The following is a 17,389-nucleotide window of genomic DNA, read 5'->3' as shown; positions in this document are numbered from 1 at the left end:
CCATTCATTTTAATGCACTGAAAATTGGGTGAGTTCTATAACGGGCGGGTGATCCGTCCCACCAGATTAACGCTCAGGCAGTGAAGATAAAAATCCACCCCATTGAGTATAGAGAGGCAGCTGTAGTGTAGTTGCAGCTGTTGTTATCATAATGCAGTCAACCTTCTGGTTTTATATGTGTTTTTCCCAAATAAGAAAGTAAAACCAAAGAAGGTTGATCAGCTGAATTGGTTAATTCTCTTATATGACCATATACAGGATCCACTTAAATTCTGGTCCTGTTTTGGAATGTCTTGTCCGCTTCCTTGTGTGACTGGAGGAAGGTATACAGTGGTGTTCCCCAGGGGTCGGTACTAGGACCACAGTTTTTCTCGATATATATTAATGACTTGGACTTGGGTGTACAGGGCACAATTTCAAAATATGCAGATGACACAAAACTTGGAAGTGTAGTGAACAGTGAGGAGGATAGTGAGAGACTTCAAGAGGACATAGACAGGCTGGTGGAATGGGCGGACACATGGCAGATGAAATTTAACGCAGAGAAGTGCGAAGTGATACATTTTGGTAGGAAGAATGAGGAGAGGCAATATAAACTAAAGGGTACAATTCCAAAGGGGGTGCAGGAACAATGAGACCTGAGGGTATATGTGCACAAATCATTGAAGGTGGCAGGGCAGGTTGAGAAAGCAGATGAAAAAGCATACGGGATCCTGGGCTTTATAAATAGAGGCATAGAGTTCAAAAGCAAGGAAGTTATGATGAACCTTTATAAAACACTGGTTTGGCCACAACTGGAATATTGTGTCCAATTCTGGGCACTGCACTTTAGGAAGGATGTGAAGGCCTTAGAGAGGGTGCAGAAAAGATTTATTAGAATGGTTCCAGGGATGAGGGACTTCAGTTATGTGGACAGACTGGAGAACCTGGGGTTGTTCTCCTTAGAACAGAGAAGGTTGAGAGGAGATTTGATAGAGGTGTTCAAAATCATGAGGGTCTGGACAAAGTAGATAGAGAGAAATTGTTCCCATTGGCGGAAGGATCGAGAACCAGAGGACCCAGATTTAAGGTGACTGGCAAAAGAACCAAAGGCAACATGAGGAAAACTTTTTTTACGCAGCGCGTGGTTATGATCTGGAATGCACTGCCTGAAAGGGTGGTGGAGGTAGATTCAATCGTGGCTTTCAAAAGGGAATTGGATAAGTACTCGAAGGGAAAAAATTTGCAGGGCTATGGGGCAAGGGCAGGGAGTGAGACTAGCTGGATTACTGTTGCAGAGAGCCGGCACGGCCCAATGGGCCGAATGGCCTCCTTCAGTGCTGTAACCATTCTGTGATACTCAAAGGGAATTCTTCCACCCATCTATCCTGCAGTTAGTACCAATGTGCTATGTCATGGAGGAATAGGGGTGTAGATCTTTTGGAAGAATGGGGTGGGCAAAGATGGAAAAGGACATGGGGAAGGACTTTGCTGCAACCATACCCATTTCCCTGCATTAAAAATGTCTGTCCATACCTAGGTAGGCAAATTGAAATAATATGTAAATGCACCTGTGTGGCGAGAAGAAACCTGCCATGCTAAAGATGTGACATAATTCTGTGAAATTCCGAGCTGCTGTAAAGCTACATTAAGCTTTTAAAAAATATTACATTTTCCCGCCTCAGCTTTCACAGGCTTCCTGGCATTTAATCCATTAATTCCTTGCCACCATCACAGCAAAGCTGGATGCCAGGACCAATGGGTACACCTAGCATCCATTATTGCAATGTCACTGACTCGTAACATACTCCTACTACCCTGTCTTTTTCTACAAATATTATTGCTGGAAATGACCCAAAACCAATGATCGCTTATTGCAACTACTGCAATCTAAAATAGAATTAATTTTCATCACTGGCTACTAAAATTCAGAGTAACTAATCAGTTATCTAAGGAAAAGTTTCTTATTACATTTATATGTAATCCTCATTTGGAAATTAATCAATCGTTTATATATAAAAACTTTGCAGTTGTAGTGAATAAAGGCCCCAGGACTGTTTCTGTTTAAAACTGCGTAGGTATATTTTGCATGCTGTACAATACATTGTCTTTCTCAGCCTGGTGCTCCAAACCTAGCTGGTACCATCTCACAACACTTCCTGGCTATTCTTTAGCTGACTGCATTTATCAGAAAGCACTGAATGGAATGCATTCCAAGTCAGTTGCCAAAACAAACATGACACACCATCAACAAATAGTTATTATACTGTATAATTTATTCTTGACAGAATAGACTAGCAATAGCAAAAGTATTGCTACAGGAAAAAATACATGCTAATAACCAGAGTAACCATTGACTCTGTAGCTAGGTGAGTGATGATTAATCTCTATTCGCACACTCCATTTACTGTTTATTTAAAATTAACTATTAATTACGTTTCCTTTACAAATATATAATTGATACTAGTCGATCTTGTTGGCCTTGCACATGGGGATTCAAGACCAAATGGAGCCTTCAGGTGAAGCGGGGTTAGAGGGGAGGGGATAAGTGGAACAAGGTAGATCTAATTCATTCCCCTTTTAAAGTAATACATTCTGTCCTTATTTTTACATAACACTTTGATTTGATACTATTATTTATGGTTACATAGCAAAAAATACAGCAATTGGGGAAGCAGAGAAGTAAGTAGAGTTGATTTGAGGATAGGGGTTTCTCTGCAGTACAGGCTGAGGAGCTGGGAAATGAAAAATTGATGTGTTACAGTGCCGCTGCTGGCGGGAGGGTATAATTACAGCATGACAACTTTACACAGGGAATTTCCATTATCAGGAGAAATGGTGCAAGAAGGAGGGCTTCAGATTCCTGGGGCATTGGGACCAGTTCTAGGGCAGGCGGGATCTGTTCAAGATGGACGGGTTGCACCTCAACAGAGCTGGGACCAATGTCCTCGCGGGGAAGTTAACTTGTGCTGAGGGGGAGGGTTTAAATTAATTTGGTGGGCGGGCAGCAGGATGAAACATTAGAGTGGAGAAACAAAGTGCACAGAGGACTGGGAGGGACGAGTAGCACTACAGTAAAGGAATAGTTCAGAATAGGAGGGATCAGACTGGGGGCAAATGGGAGGCCGACTTAGATGAGTTTGGCGTGCAAATGCACGTAGCATGGTAATTTAGGTTGATGAGCTGTAGGCTCAAGTCAGCAAATGGGACTATGATATAGTGGCAATTATAGAGACCTGGTTCAAAGAAGGGAGGATTGGGTACTTAATATTCCTGGCTACAAGGTATTCAGGAAAGATAGGGAAGGAAAGAAAGGAGTGGGGGGGAAGCGGGTGGCAATATTGATCAAAGAAACTATTATAGCACTGGAAAGGGATGATGTAGTTGAGGGGCCAAAGACAGAATCTATTTGGAATTAAGGAACAATAAAGGAGCTATTACACTACCGGGCGTATACTATAGGCCACCAAATAGTGGGAAGGAGATAGAGGAGCAAATTTGCAGGCAAATTACAGAAAGATGCAAAAACTATACAGTAGTGATAATGGGGGACTTCAATTATCCCAATATAGACTGGGACAGTAACAGTATAAAGAGCAAAGAAGGGGAGGAATTCCTGAAATGTGTATAAGAGAACTTTCTGGGACTGTGTGTTTCCAGTCCAACAAGGAAGAAAGAAGTGCTGGATCTAGCTCTGGGGAATGAAGTGGTGCAGGTGGAGCATGTTTCAGTGGGGCAGCATTTGGGGAACAGTGATCACAATATCATTAGGCTTAGAATAGTTATGGAATACGACAAGGAACAATCAAATGTGAAAATACTTAACTGGAGGAGGGCAAATTTCAGAGAATTAAAAAGGGATGTTACCTAGGTGGATTGGAATCAAAAATTGGTAGGCAAAACAGTAATTGAACAATCAGAGGCCTTCAAGGAGTTGGTTCGGGTACAGAGTAGGCACATTCCTACGAGGGCGAAAGGAAGGTCATCCAAAGCTAGAGCTCCCTGGATGACTAAAGATATAGAGATTAAAATGAAACAGAAAAAGGAGGCTTATGATGAATGTAAGGTTCAAAATATAGTAGAGAACCAGGCTGAATACAGAAAGTAGAGAGGAGATCTAAAAAAGGGAATAAGAGGGGCAAAGAGAGAATCTGAGAATAGATTAACAGCTAACATAACAGGGAACCCGAAAGTCTTTTATAAACATATGAATAGTTAAAGTGTAGTCAAAGGGAGGGTGGGACCGATTAGGGACAAAAAATATCTTCTTGTGGCGGCAGAGGGCATGGCTGAGGTACTAAATGAATTCTTTGCATCTGTCTTTGCTAGAGAAAAGGATGCTGCCATTGTAGCAATAAAGGAGGAGGTAGAAGTGATATTAGATAGGATAAAAATAGATAAACAAGAGATACTTAAAAGATTGGCAGTACTCAAAGTAAAAAAGTCACCCCTTCCAGATGGGATGCATCCTAGGTTACTGAGGAAAGTAAGGGTGGAAATTGCAGAGGTGCTGGCCACAATCTTCCAATCCTTCTTAGATATGGGGATGGTGCTAGAGGACTGGAGGATTGCAAATGTTACATTCCTGTTCAAAAAAGGGGACGGGGTTAAACCCAGCAATTACATGCCAGTCAGCCTAACATCAGTGGTGGGGAAACTTTTAGAGATAATAATCAGGGACAAAATTAATTGGCACATTGAAAAATATGGTTTAATAAATAAGTCAGCACAGATTTGTTAAAAGAAAATTGTGTTTGACTAACTTGATTGAGTTTTTTGATGAAGGAGCGGAGAGAGTTGATGAAGTTTGTGCGGTTGATGTTGTGTGTATGGACTTCCAAATGGCATTTGATAAATACCACATAACAGACTTGTTAGCAAAATTAAAGCCCATGGGATTAAAACGACAGTGGCAGCGTGGATACAAAATTGGCTAGGGGACAGAAAGCAGAGAGTAGTGGTGAATGGTTGTTTTTCAGACTGGAGGGAGGTATACAGTGATGTTCCCCAGGGGTCAGTATTAGGACCACTGCTCTTTTTGATATATATTAACCTGGACTTGGGTATAGAGGGTATAATGTCAAAGTTTGCAGATGACACAAAATTAGGAAATGTAGTAAACAATATGGAGGATAGTAACAGACTTCAGCAGACATAGACAGACTGGTGAAATAGGCAGACACATGGCAGATGAAATTTCACACAGAGAAATATTAGGTGATACATTTTGGTAGGAAGAATGAGAAGAGGCAATATAAATTAAATGGTACAATTTTAAAAGGGGTGCAGGAACAGAGAGACCTGGGGGTGCACATACACAAATGTTTGAAGGTGGCAAGACAAGTTGAGAAGGCTGTTAAAATAGCATATGGGATCCTGGGCTTTATTAATAGAGGCATAGGTTACAAAAGCAAGGAAGTTATGCTAAACCTTTATAAAACACTGGTTAGGCCTCAACTGGAGTATTGTGTTCAATTCTGGGCACCACACTTTAGGAAGGATGTCAAGCTCTTAGAGAGGGTGCAGAAGAGATTTACTAGAATGGTACCAGGGTGAGGGACTTCAATTATGTACAGAGATTGGAAAGGCTGGGATTGTTCTCCTTAGAACAGAGAAGGTTAAGGGGAGATTTGATAGAGGTGTTCAAAATCATGAACGGTTTTGATAGAGTAAATTAGGAGAACTGTTCCAGTCGATAACCAGAGGACACAGATTTAAGGTGATTGGCAAAAGAGCCAGAGGCAACATAAGGAAACAATTTTTTATGCAGCGAGTTGTAACGATCTGGAATGCACTGCCTGAAAGGGTGGTGGAAGCAGATTCAATAATTTTCAAAAGAGAATTGGAACATTATATGAAGGGAAAAAATTTACAGGGCAATGGGGAAAGAGCAGGGGAATGGGACTAATTGAGTAGCTCTTTCAAAGAGCTGGCACAGGCACGATGGGCCGAATGGCTTCCTCCTGTGCTGTATCTTCTATGATAATGATACTATGATAAATGTGGACATAGAAATTTATATTGGAAAGTTGACATAAAAATTTGACAAAAACATGACAATAGAAAGTAATTTTATCGTCAAAAAGCATACACATAAGATTTTTAGCATTCACCTCTTTTTTACTGTTGAAAATTTGGTTAAAAATGTCCCTATGCACCTTTCCTGCCAGGCAGGTAGGGTTAAAATCAGGGCCTAAGTGCAGTAAAATGCATGAAGAAATAGGCCCATAGAATATTTAGGTGGAACATTAACATTAAAGCAAATCATATCACAATATACTGCGCTTAAATGAAAATGATCCAGTGAGTGCATGCTGATTTACTGTATTTTACCAGGGGCCCCATATTTGACTGTGGCCTCTGAACATGGGGTCCATAGGCCCTTACATTAATCTGCCCCTGGGTGTCAGCTAGGAACACATAGCTGAACAAGATGCACTAATGAACAGCATGTACAATATATATGAATTGTTTCAAACATAAATGTGTTCTGTGACCTTTGTTCACCACATTCCAGGAATTATGGGAAAGTTGAAATTAAGTGGTCAATCTTTACCATTAAAATGATTCTAATGCACTCATCTTACACTTTCAGGTTACCTCAAGCAAAAACAATTTGCTGTCTGTAAATGCAAGTGGGTCCAAGTCTCTTTGAATTCTATCTGAGTCATTCTTTATGTTTTCCATCTTAGATTCCTGCTGTCCCAGGATTCAGTTGGCTGGAAGCATGTTTATCTGCGAAAGATATTGTTTATATTGGTCTGAGAGACGTGGATCCTGGTGAGAAGTAAGTTTCTTAATTGAAGATCTACTGAGAATCTATAATTTGTCTAATTCATATTTAACATGCATTTAGAATTAGTGTCAAACATTGGAAGCATTTGTCATTTCTTTAGTAAATCTTATCTTCAAGTTGGTATCATAATATCTGTTGGAATATCATTTTCCAGTAATATATGGTAGATGAATTTCTGGTAATTGTGCAGTAATTGCCACAAATTTATTATGGAAGCTCCTGTGACGTTGCCAATGCGATACCCAGGCAATTTTAACTTCCGGGCCTCATTTCAAGAAATTGACAGGCTGCCCACCCGATCTCTTCGGGAAGCCGGCATCCTGCCCACTTTATGGGCACAATTTCCGGTGGGCCTCCCGCGGCCTATTTAAAGCAGGAATGCACCTCTTAAAGCGAGGTTCCATTCCCTGAAGAGAGATTGCAGTCCAAGACTGCACACAATTGTGCTGGGACTAATGAGTTGGAGGGCTGCCCCCAGGTTTTCTGATGCCTCCCTGGAAGTCCTCGTAGAGGAGATCAGGGCAAAGAGGGAAGTGTTGTTCCCCAGCACCTGCAGGAGCATCCCCAGGGCCACTATTCAGCAGACCAGGACAGAGGTGGTGGATAGGGTCAGTGCCAGAAACATCAACCCCAGGATCTGGCTTCACTGTAGGAAGAAGTTCAATGACCTCACAAGAACAGCAAGGGTGTGCACAGCTCTTCTCTCCATCACTCTCAATAACGCCTGACAACACTCCTTTCACTCCCTCCCTCACCACCCTCAACAATTCCCTCCCCTCCATCCCATCCTTCAGTATACAATCACAAGAGAATACCGCAACACCTCTCTTTCTCATTCAAAACACATTCACCTCTTCTTTTGCTCTCTTCACACCACACACCAATACCATTTTCTTCTCACATTCTAGCACTTGAACAATCATCAACTCCTCCCAGCACTCCTTCCTCACTTCCCATTGCACACATTTGCCTTTACATTTATCACCTCCCCATCCTAATTCCATCTTGCATCTTTTCCATCTCTCAATACATGCACTATATGCACAGGCACTCACATCTCTACTTACTTTTTCATCAGCCACTCACTACCTCTCGCACTCTCTTTCTGCAGGACAAAACAGCACATAATGCAAGGGAGAGACTCAGGGAGGAGTCCCCAACATCATAACGCTCACCCAAGCGGAGCATGAAGCCCTGGAGATTCGCGGCCTGGGCAGTCATGAGCATCGGGGAAGGCGAGACTGGCGGCTTATCTGAGGGAGGTGCCAGTAAGTCAGCTGGGCCAAACTGCCTTGACAGCAGCCAAGGTACAGCAGTCTGCAGCTGTGCCCTCACAGGCTCGAGCACCCAGAGTTCATTGGCCACGAACATCTCAAGGGTCCCCACATGAGCAACAGCAACCTTCCACCAACTTTGCTGAGGCCATTGTACCTCGTAGAAGTAGTAGAATTAGTAAACATTCTTATAAGAAAGGCACCATGGGTTGACACTTGAGTGAGAAATGAACAGTAAGCAATTGGTATTGGAAATTAAATTCATCACCTTTATTACATTTAGCGCTTTGGTCTACAGTGTGATTTCATAGCAGCTTCTGAGTCCGCATTGTCTTTATGTCATCGAAATGGAAATTGGCTAACTGGTTTCAGTGTTCTTTAATGCAGATTAAGGGAGTGGTGAAGGATGTAACAAGGACTGATAATGCAGTGGGGCTTTCTATTAGTTTTCAGAGCAGAGGAATGAGCAGGTCACCAGAATTGCTAAGCAATTAACTCATCCCTCGCATCTCTTGCTGCAAGGTGTTGAGTCAGCCCTCCTTCTTCTGCTGCTTCTTAGCCTTCCCCTGAGTCTTCCTCATCTGATAAGGACTGTTGCTGCTGCTGTGCCTCCTCCAAATGCAGGCCTATCTGTATGACTAGACAGTGCAGTATGCAGCAAACCACTTTTATGTGGGAGAATCTTTCTGAGGAATATTGTAGAGAGGCCCCAGACCTGTCTAGACACCTGAGCCTCTGCTTCAGCAGCCCTATGGTGTGCTCAATGATTGTCCTGGTGGCCCCCGGCTTTGATTATACTAGAGTTGCTCAGGTGTGTTGGGCCTGCGGAGAGGTGTCATGAGCCACAACTGTAGGTGATATGCCTTGTCTGCCAGCAGCTATCCTGTCATGTTCCTGGAAGAGTCGAATATTGGGGAGATGGTAGACAGTCGCAGGATAAATGCATTGTGACAGCTGCCTGGGTACCTTGCACAAACTTACATGATCCTGCTTCTGTGATTGGACTCTATCTGGACATTAATGGACTGGTATCCTTTTCTATTCACGAATGCTGCTGGCTGGTTTTCTGGTGCCCTGATGGAAACCTGTGTGCAGTCAATGAGGCCCTGGGCGCGAGGGAAGTCAGCCATGGTTGCAAATCCCTAAGCTCTCTCCTGTTGACTGTTGAGGTCAATGGGGAATGTACTGGTTAGCCCTGGTGACCAGAGGAACGGTGACCTGCCTAATGCAACTGTGTACTGCAGACTGGGAGATGCGGTTACAGATGTCCCCTGTAACAGACTGGATGGAGCCAGAAGTGAAGACATTAAGAGCTATGGTGACTTTAACAAATCATGGCTATCTTTTCCAACAAGCAGCAGTGGCTGCAGAGGTCTGCAGCAGCCTGCTTGTAGAAGCACATCCTCCTGATGCACTGCTCCTCGGCTAGATCCAAGAAAGTGACTGTTGGCCTGTACTCACCCTGTATGCTGGGTATGGCCTCCTATGAGCCGCCCCTCCCCTCCCCCCTCCTCACCTACTGATTTTTGCGAGACCTTGTTGCTTTTGGTACTGCTTCGCTTGCTCCAGCTGTTCATCCAAATAAAACTGGCAATAAAAGCACCCACAAAAAGTAGATGATGGTTACTGAGGGTAAGGCGAAACATATCAGAAAGATACCTGGAAACATCAGAAACATATCTGGAAGTTGCAAAAATTCTCCTGGGAATTCAAATAGCACAAAGATCCTCTGATTCACCTACCTGCAGCTGAGTGCCCATTTAAATGCTGCTACAGTGGCTCCGAGACCAATCCCGCTAGGATTTACTGGAGGGTTGGGCAATGGGTGGGACTTCTGCTATTTTGCGCATTATTGGCTTCAGGGTCCTAATTGCATCAATGAACCCCGATTTACATGTACTCATGAGGTCCCCGCCTGCCTCTAGCGGCACCTTGGCCGAGTCAGAAAGCTGCAAGGATAAGATGGAAGCAGTCGGAAGCCTGTTGGGAACACAGTGATAAGTACTCTACCGCTAATTTAATTGCCTGCCTGCCCCTTGGAATTTGTTTTGTATTGCTCTGGCAAAGAGCCGGCACAGATATTGATGAGCCAAATACTCTCCTTCTTTCTGCAAACTTCTATGGTTCTAATTATTCATAGTCATACTTGTGAGATAGTTTTACAAATGAGGGGCAAGATTTATATCTCCCACTTTAAGATAAAAATGAAGAATGACTAATCAAACAAAAGATCCAACATCTTCATAAAATAAGTAAAGGAAATATGGACTTAGAAGACTAGACTTTCCTTAATAATTCTGCCTAAAATCGGACAGGATAGCGGAGAAAACGGCAGGAAAATAGGGTGATGAGGACTACTGCTGTCTAATCACACCAAACTTGATTTCCCTCCCCCTGACCCCACCGAGACCCTTCTCTGGTGGGGGCATGGGGTCTGGCCCTCCGTCCCACTTCCATCTCATCTGTCCTAGTTACTGCCGCTCCCCAGGACCCCAGGTGGAAGGTAATGGTAGGCCTAGAGTAGCAGCAGGAAGGTCCCAAAATTCTTTAAGTGGAGGAAGAAGGGCTAGTAACGACCTCCAATCACTCCATTTCTACCCAAAGCCTCACTTGTTTTGGACTTGACCCCTCACCTGTTTTGGGTCACTTGGGTCCCTCGCCGCCTCTTGTGGTGCTGAAGCAGTATCCCCGCTGCAGAATTGCTGGGATTTTCCTCCTTTTCACTGTGGACTCCATCTTGGCAGCAGGAATCCTGCCCGGAGCCCACTATGACCCAAACCCTGGGAAATGGGTTTGGGAACTCCACCTCAAAGAGGAGAATCCAACCCTGTATGCAATGAGCATTTACAAAATATGCGTGTGAACAAGGCAAAAATTATATTTTGCAATTGCAAACTATACATTCTACAGCCAGCCAGGTGTCTGTCATGCACAAAAAGCCATCGCCATGCTTAAGAGTGTCCAAATCAAGCTACTGAGAAATCCACACAGGTAGAGTTTCTGTTTGACCAGTATGAAGTGCATATTCTCTCCCGACACTAACCCACCTCACTTATCTAAATCCAGAGAGTTTATGTGCAGGTCAACAAGAGCCAAGACTTAGGAAACCCCAAGGATACTACCGGAGTTACACAGCCAAAACTGCACAGATTACAAACACAGAGCACTGATAAGTATCCCACTACCTGAAGCGTGTTCAGGAGAACATCCTTGATCAGTACGTTTCCGGCCCAACGAGGAAGGAGGCATTGCTGGATTTGGTTCTGGGGAATGAGGTGGGTCAAGTGGAGCAAGTGTCAGTAAGGGAACATTTAGGGAACAGTGATCATAGTATCATAAGGTTTAGATTAGCTATGGAAAATGACAAGAAGCAAACTAGAGCAAAAATACTTAATTGGAGGAGAGTTAATTTCAGTGGGAGAGCAGATCTGGCCTGAATAAATTGGAATCAAAGATTGGCAGGCAAAACTGTAATCGAACAATGGACGGCCTTTAAAGGGGGGTTGGCTCGGGTACAATCTAGGTACATTCCCATAAGGGGGAAAGGTAGGGCATACAAAGCCAGAACTCCCTAGGTAACGAAAGAGATTGAGAGTAAGATGAAGCAGAAAAAGAGGGCGTATGACAGATATCAAGTTGATAATACAAGTGAGAACCAGGCTGAATGTAGAAAGTTCAGAGGGGAAGTAAAAAAGGAAATAAGAGGGCCAAAGAGAGAGTATGAGACTAGACTGGCAACTAACATAAAAGGGAATCCAAAAGTCTTCTATAGGCATATAAATAGTAAATGGGTAGTAAGAGGAGGGGTGGAGCCGATTCGGGACCAAAAAGGAGACCTATGCATGGAGGCGGAGGGCATGGCTGAGGTACTAAATGTGTACTTTGCATCTGTCTTTACCAAGGAAGAAGATGCTGCCAAAGTCACAGTAAAAGAGGAGGTAGTTGAGATACTGGATGGGCTAAACATTGATAAGGAGATGGTACTAGAAAGGCTGGCTGTACTTAAAGTATATAAGTCACCAGGTCCAGATGGGATGCATCCGAGGTTGCTGAGGGAAGTAAGGGAGGTACTGGCCGTAATCTTCCAATCATCCTTAGATATGGGGGTGGTGCCAGAGCACTGGGGAATTGCAATGTTACACCCTTGTTCAAAAAAGGGTGTGCGGATAAACCAAGTAACTACAGGCCAGTCAGTTTAACCTTGGTGGTGGGGAAGCTTTTAGAAATGATAATCCGGGACAAAATTAACAGTCACTTGGACAAGTGTGGATTAACTAAGGAAAGCCAGCACGGATTTGTTGAAGGCAAATTGTGTTTAACTAATTTGATTGAGTTTTTTGATGAGGTAACAGAAAGAGTTGATGAGGGCAATGCGGTTGATGTGGTGTATGTGGACATCCAAAAGGCATTTGATAAAGTGCCACATAATAGGTTTGTCAGCAAAGTTGAAGCCCATGGAATAAAAGGGGCAGTGGCAGCATGGATACAAAATTGACCAAGAGACAGGAAACAGTGGTGAATGGTTGTTTTTCGGACTGGAGGAAGGTATACAGATGTGTCCCCCAGGGGTTGGTACCAGGACCACTGCTTTTCTTGATATATATTAATGACTTGGACTTGGGTGTACAAGGCACAATTTCAAAATTTGCAGATAACACAAAACTTGGAAATGTAGTGGACAGTGAGAAGGATAGTGATAGACTTCAAGAGGACATATTCAGGCTGGAATGGGTGGACACGTGGCAGATGAAATTTAACGCAGAGAAGTGCGAAGTGATACATTTTGGTAGGAAGAACAAGGACAGGCAATATAAACTAAAGGATACAATTCTAAAGGGGGTGCAGGAATAGAGAGACCTGGGGGTATATGTACACAGGTTGTTGAAGGTGGCAGAGCAAGTTGAAAAAGCAGTTAAGAAAGCATACGGGATCCTGGACTTTATAAATAGAGGCATAGAGTACAAAAGCAAGGAGGTTATGATGAACCTTTATAAAACACTGGTTCAGCCATAACTGGAATATTGTGTCCAATTCTGGGCTCTGCACTTTCCTAAAGATGTGAAGAGCTTAGAGAGGGTGCAAAAAAGATTTACTAGAATGGTTCCAGGGATGAGAGACTTCAGTTACGTAGATAGACGGAAGAAGCTGGGGCTGTTCTCCTTAGAGCAGAGAAGGTTGAGAGGAGATTTGGTAGAGGTGTACAAAATCATGAGGGGTCTAGACAGAGTAAATAGAGAGAAACTCTTCCCATTGGCAGAAGGGTCGAGAACCAGAGGACACAGATTTAAGATGATTGGCAAAAGAATCAAAGGCAACATGAGGAAAAACTTTTTTACGCAGCAAGTGGTTATGATCTGGAATGCACTGTCTGAAATGATGGTGGAGGCAGATTCAATCGTGGCTTTCAAAAGGGAATTGGATAAGTACTTGAAGAGAAAAAATTTGCAGGGCCATAGGAAAAGGGCGGGGGTGTGGGACTAACTGGATTGCTCTAGCATAGTGCCGGCAAGGGCTCGATGGGCCAAATGGCCTCCTTCTGTGCTGTAACTATTCTATGATTCTACTTGTACACATATGACCACTCTACCCATTAGATTTGATTTGCAAGACTGTCTGGAGTCAATTGGGAAAAATTTCCAGTTCCAAATGACAGGTCTATCCCTCCAAACTATAAATGCCTAGATTTGAGACCCTGGAAACAGCCTTGGGTATCCCTAGGAGTGTCCACAACAGTTAACCTGCTATTAATTAGCACCAATTATGCTAAAATAATGTGTCCACTTTTGACACGCGTCAAGGCCATGGAGAGATACAGAAGAGATTCAATAAGATTATATCAGGGATGAGAAGCTTTAGTTATGAGGAGGGACTAGAGATACTGGGGCTCTTTTCATTAGAACAAAGCAGTTTAAGAGTAGATCCGCCAAGTGGCCTCCTTCTGTACTATAACATTCTTTGATTCTGTATTGTTTTAACCATACTTTAAGCAATGCTACTATTTGATTTTTTTCAGGGATATTATTGAAAAATTAGGAATTAAATTCTTCTCAATGACAGATGTGAATCAGATGGGAATACAGAAAGTCATGGAGGTGACCAGCGATTACTTGTTTTCAAGGTGTGGATTTTACCAACCTGGAGTTCATTTGATGTCTAGAAAATTATCCTCAACAATAACAACTTGCATTTATCTAGACCCTTCAATGTAAAAAAAGTCTTAAGGTGCTTCACAGAGGCGCAATCAGAAATAAATGGACGCCGATCCAAAAAGGGAGACATTAGGAGGGGTGACCAAAAGCTTGGTCAAAGAGGAGAAGAGGAAGAAGAGAAAGGGGGGCTTAGGGAGGAAATTCCAAAGTGTGGGCCTATGTAGCTGAAGGCACGACCACCAATGGTGGGGCTAAGGGATGGGGGAATGGAGAGTTCAGGATGTGTTGTAGGGCTGGAGGAGGTTGCAGAGATAGGGTGGGGAGGGGTGAGGCTATGAAGAGATTTGAACACAAAGATGATCATTTTAAAATTGAGGCACTGGCAGACTGAGAACCAATGTAGGTCAGCGAGGACAGGGATGATATGTGAAAAGGACCTGGTGTGTGATAGGATACTGACAGCAGAGTTTTGGATGAGCTGAATTTTACAGTGTACAGGATGGGAGGCCGGCCAGGAGAGCATTGGATTTGTTGAGTTGGAGGTGAAAAATGCATAAATGAGGGTTGAAGCATCAGATGATCTGAGGTAAGGGTGGAGACAGATGATGTGAAGGAGGTAGGCGTAGACAGTCTTTGTGATGGAGGGAATATTTGGTTAGAAACTCATTTCAGAGTTGAATATGAAATTTGGTTGCAGTCTGGTTCAGCCTGAGACAGTGGCCCAGGAGGGGGATGAAATCGATGGCGTCATGGACTGTATAGCGTGAGCTGAAGTCAATGGTTCTTTCCTAGGTTTTCTTTCATTCCCTTCTTGAACAAACCACAACTACCCCAGTTTTAGTGTACTGGTACCCAACAAACTGGTTTAGGACCTCTAAATGGAGGTGAGCAGAAGAAGTTATATTTAATATCCAAAAGCCATTGGTCTTCTAATTTTTCAAGGCTAGAAATTACTGTTGGTGATATTAGTAGACAAATGCTTAACAGTTTCTATGACATTCTTTCGTCCACTATTTTTACTGGGGTGTCAAATAACCTATTTATAATAAACTCTAACCCTGATGTAATATCTAACTTTCTCATAGAGTAAAGAAACCAATCCATCTTAGTTTTGACATTGATGGATTTGATCCCTCTCTGGCACCTGCTACAGGAACCCCTGTAGATGGAGGTCTCACATATGAGCAAGGTATCTTCGTGGCAAATGAAATCCATAAAACAGGTATGGCAAAGAAGAACAAAATAGAAGGTGTTTATATTGTGAATGTGATTGGCCCCATTCAAAATGAGAAACCCAGGAAGACATATAATCAGTCTGGTGCAGAGTTGTTTCCGTAGATAATGATATTCATTATCTGTCTGCACAAGCTTCCACGGTTGCTTGGTGCAGAGGAAGCTGGTATTAAAATAATCACCTCAGTTTAAATTTTCTAGGGATAGAGTATCTCTGTCAGAACTGATTGGCATTGTAAATGCAAGTTACCGATAAATGTAAGTTCTTTTTTTCTTTCTTTCCACTGGGAGCACAGAATCAGTGAATTTGTGCCATAGAGAACCAAGACAAGAGAACTATAGCACATGAATAGAAACCAATGAAGGCACAAGCTAAACTTAACTTGAACAGTTTCTTCAAGTCTAGAGCCATTGGGCCAGATGCTTTTCTACAATCCTGACCAAAATTGGGTGGGATCGTGGCAGACCATGAGAGAAAATTTGGGCAGTGAGGCTTACTGCTTCCCCCCACCGAGATTGCTGCTGGCCACTCCTTCCCTTTCACTGCATGTAAATGGCAGAAAGGCTTGGCTCCCTGGTGGATTTCCCTTCCTCCACCTGTGTTATCCCCGTTTCCAATGACTGCCATGGGGAAGCTGATGGTAGGCAACAGGAAATGGCCATAATGGTCCTTAAATACCCTCATGGAAGGAGAGGGCCTTGTATTGGACTCCTCTCCCTTCATTCCGCCCCCAGCACTTACCTGTCAAAGGTCTTGCATAAAGCCTTCAATGGGACAACGAGTCCAATCTTTGGGGCGTTTCTGCTCGTTTAATAGTACCCCCGACTCCTCTGGTGCTGCAGCGGCAATCTGGCTGCAGTACTCCCGAGATTTCATGGCCAATCAATAGCGGTCTCCCTCTTGGCAGCGGGAATCCCGACAGGAGCCTATCATGTATATCTGATGAAGTCTGACTTAGGGAAATGGGTTGGGATCCCGGTGGTGTTGGAGGGCTGGGTGGAAGTCTCGCCCTGCCAGAACACCACCTCCAAAAGGAGTATCCCAGTCATTGACTTGTGTTACAGACTGTTGATGCATGTAGTAAATGCTGACTCAGCTGGATCATTCAAAAATAAGTTGGAAAAAATCCTGATTCAGCTAAGTCGGGGTTATAAAAAAATAAAAAATGCCCAGATCAGGAACTGAAATCAGACTTGGATAATGGAACAAATTGGATGAATGGCTTTATCTTGATCCTAAATTGTTGTGCTCTCAGTTACTTGTATTGCATCGTCTTTAGATATTCCCCTTTGTCCATGTCATTTGGTACAATCTCTCCCTGGGGTTGATCAAAGGAGTTTAGAGGAGATTCAGTCTTAAATTGAGAGCATCATTCCAATTTTCTGCCAGCAGCTTAGTACTCTCCTACAATCTTAATACTCTCCACTAATTAGCTTTCAACGTTCATGCCTCTTGTGCTGACCAATATTATATTAAATGTCAAATTTTGTTTCTAAGCCTATAATTGTACAGTATATGACTATATTATATTTTTTTCCACAGGTCTGCTGTCAGCAATTGATCTAGTGGAAGTTAACCCATCTTTAGGAAAAATAAAAGAAGAAGTTGCATCTACTGTGAATACCGGTCGAGATGTTATCTTGACATCACTTGGCTATGTGCAAAAATGATTCCACCAATCATTCTTTGCAGGAATTTTAACAGCTTTAAACATTTGTATTTCATTGTTGCATAACCATGAATTATTTGTGACTCCAGAAAGCAAATTTGAGATTATGTAGTACTTTTTAAACTTTATCTAAAATAGTAATACAATTTGGTAAAAGATTTACAACTTTTTAATGTTATAGTTTGATTGTCTGACATCAAGTCCTGGATGAATTAACGTCAATAAATGAAACCATCCTTTTCAGCTCTCAACAGCAGCAACATGCTCTGGCTCCAACCCCATCATCCT

The 17,389-nt window shown here is 42.9% G+C and overlaps 1 protein-coding gene across 1 annotated transcript in view; it reads left to right on the top strand.

The window, feature by feature from the left end:
* Window positions 1-17,389, top strand: part of arg1 (arginase 1) — a 32,515-nt gene extending 15,126 nt beyond the window's left edge. The window contains exons 5-8 of the mRNA XM_067988692.1: window positions 6,672-6,766; window positions 14,063-14,167; window positions 15,284-15,420; window positions 16,975-17,389. Coding sequence (XP_067844793.1) covers window positions 6,672-6,766; window positions 14,063-14,167; window positions 15,284-15,420; window positions 16,975-17,102 — 465 coding nt within the window. The 3' untranslated portion in view covers window positions 17,103-17,389. The remainder of the gene's footprint in view (window positions 1-6,671; window positions 6,767-14,062; window positions 14,168-15,283; window positions 15,421-16,974) is intronic.

Source organism: Heptranchias perlo, chromosome 8, assembly GCF_035084215.1.
Source record: "Heptranchias perlo isolate sHepPer1 chromosome 8, sHepPer1.hap1, whole genome shotgun sequence".
Lineage (NCBI taxonomy): Eukaryota > Metazoa > Chordata > Chondrichthyes > Hexanchiformes > Hexanchidae > Heptranchias > Heptranchias perlo.
This window is presented reverse-complemented; position numbering and strand designations above follow the sequence as displayed.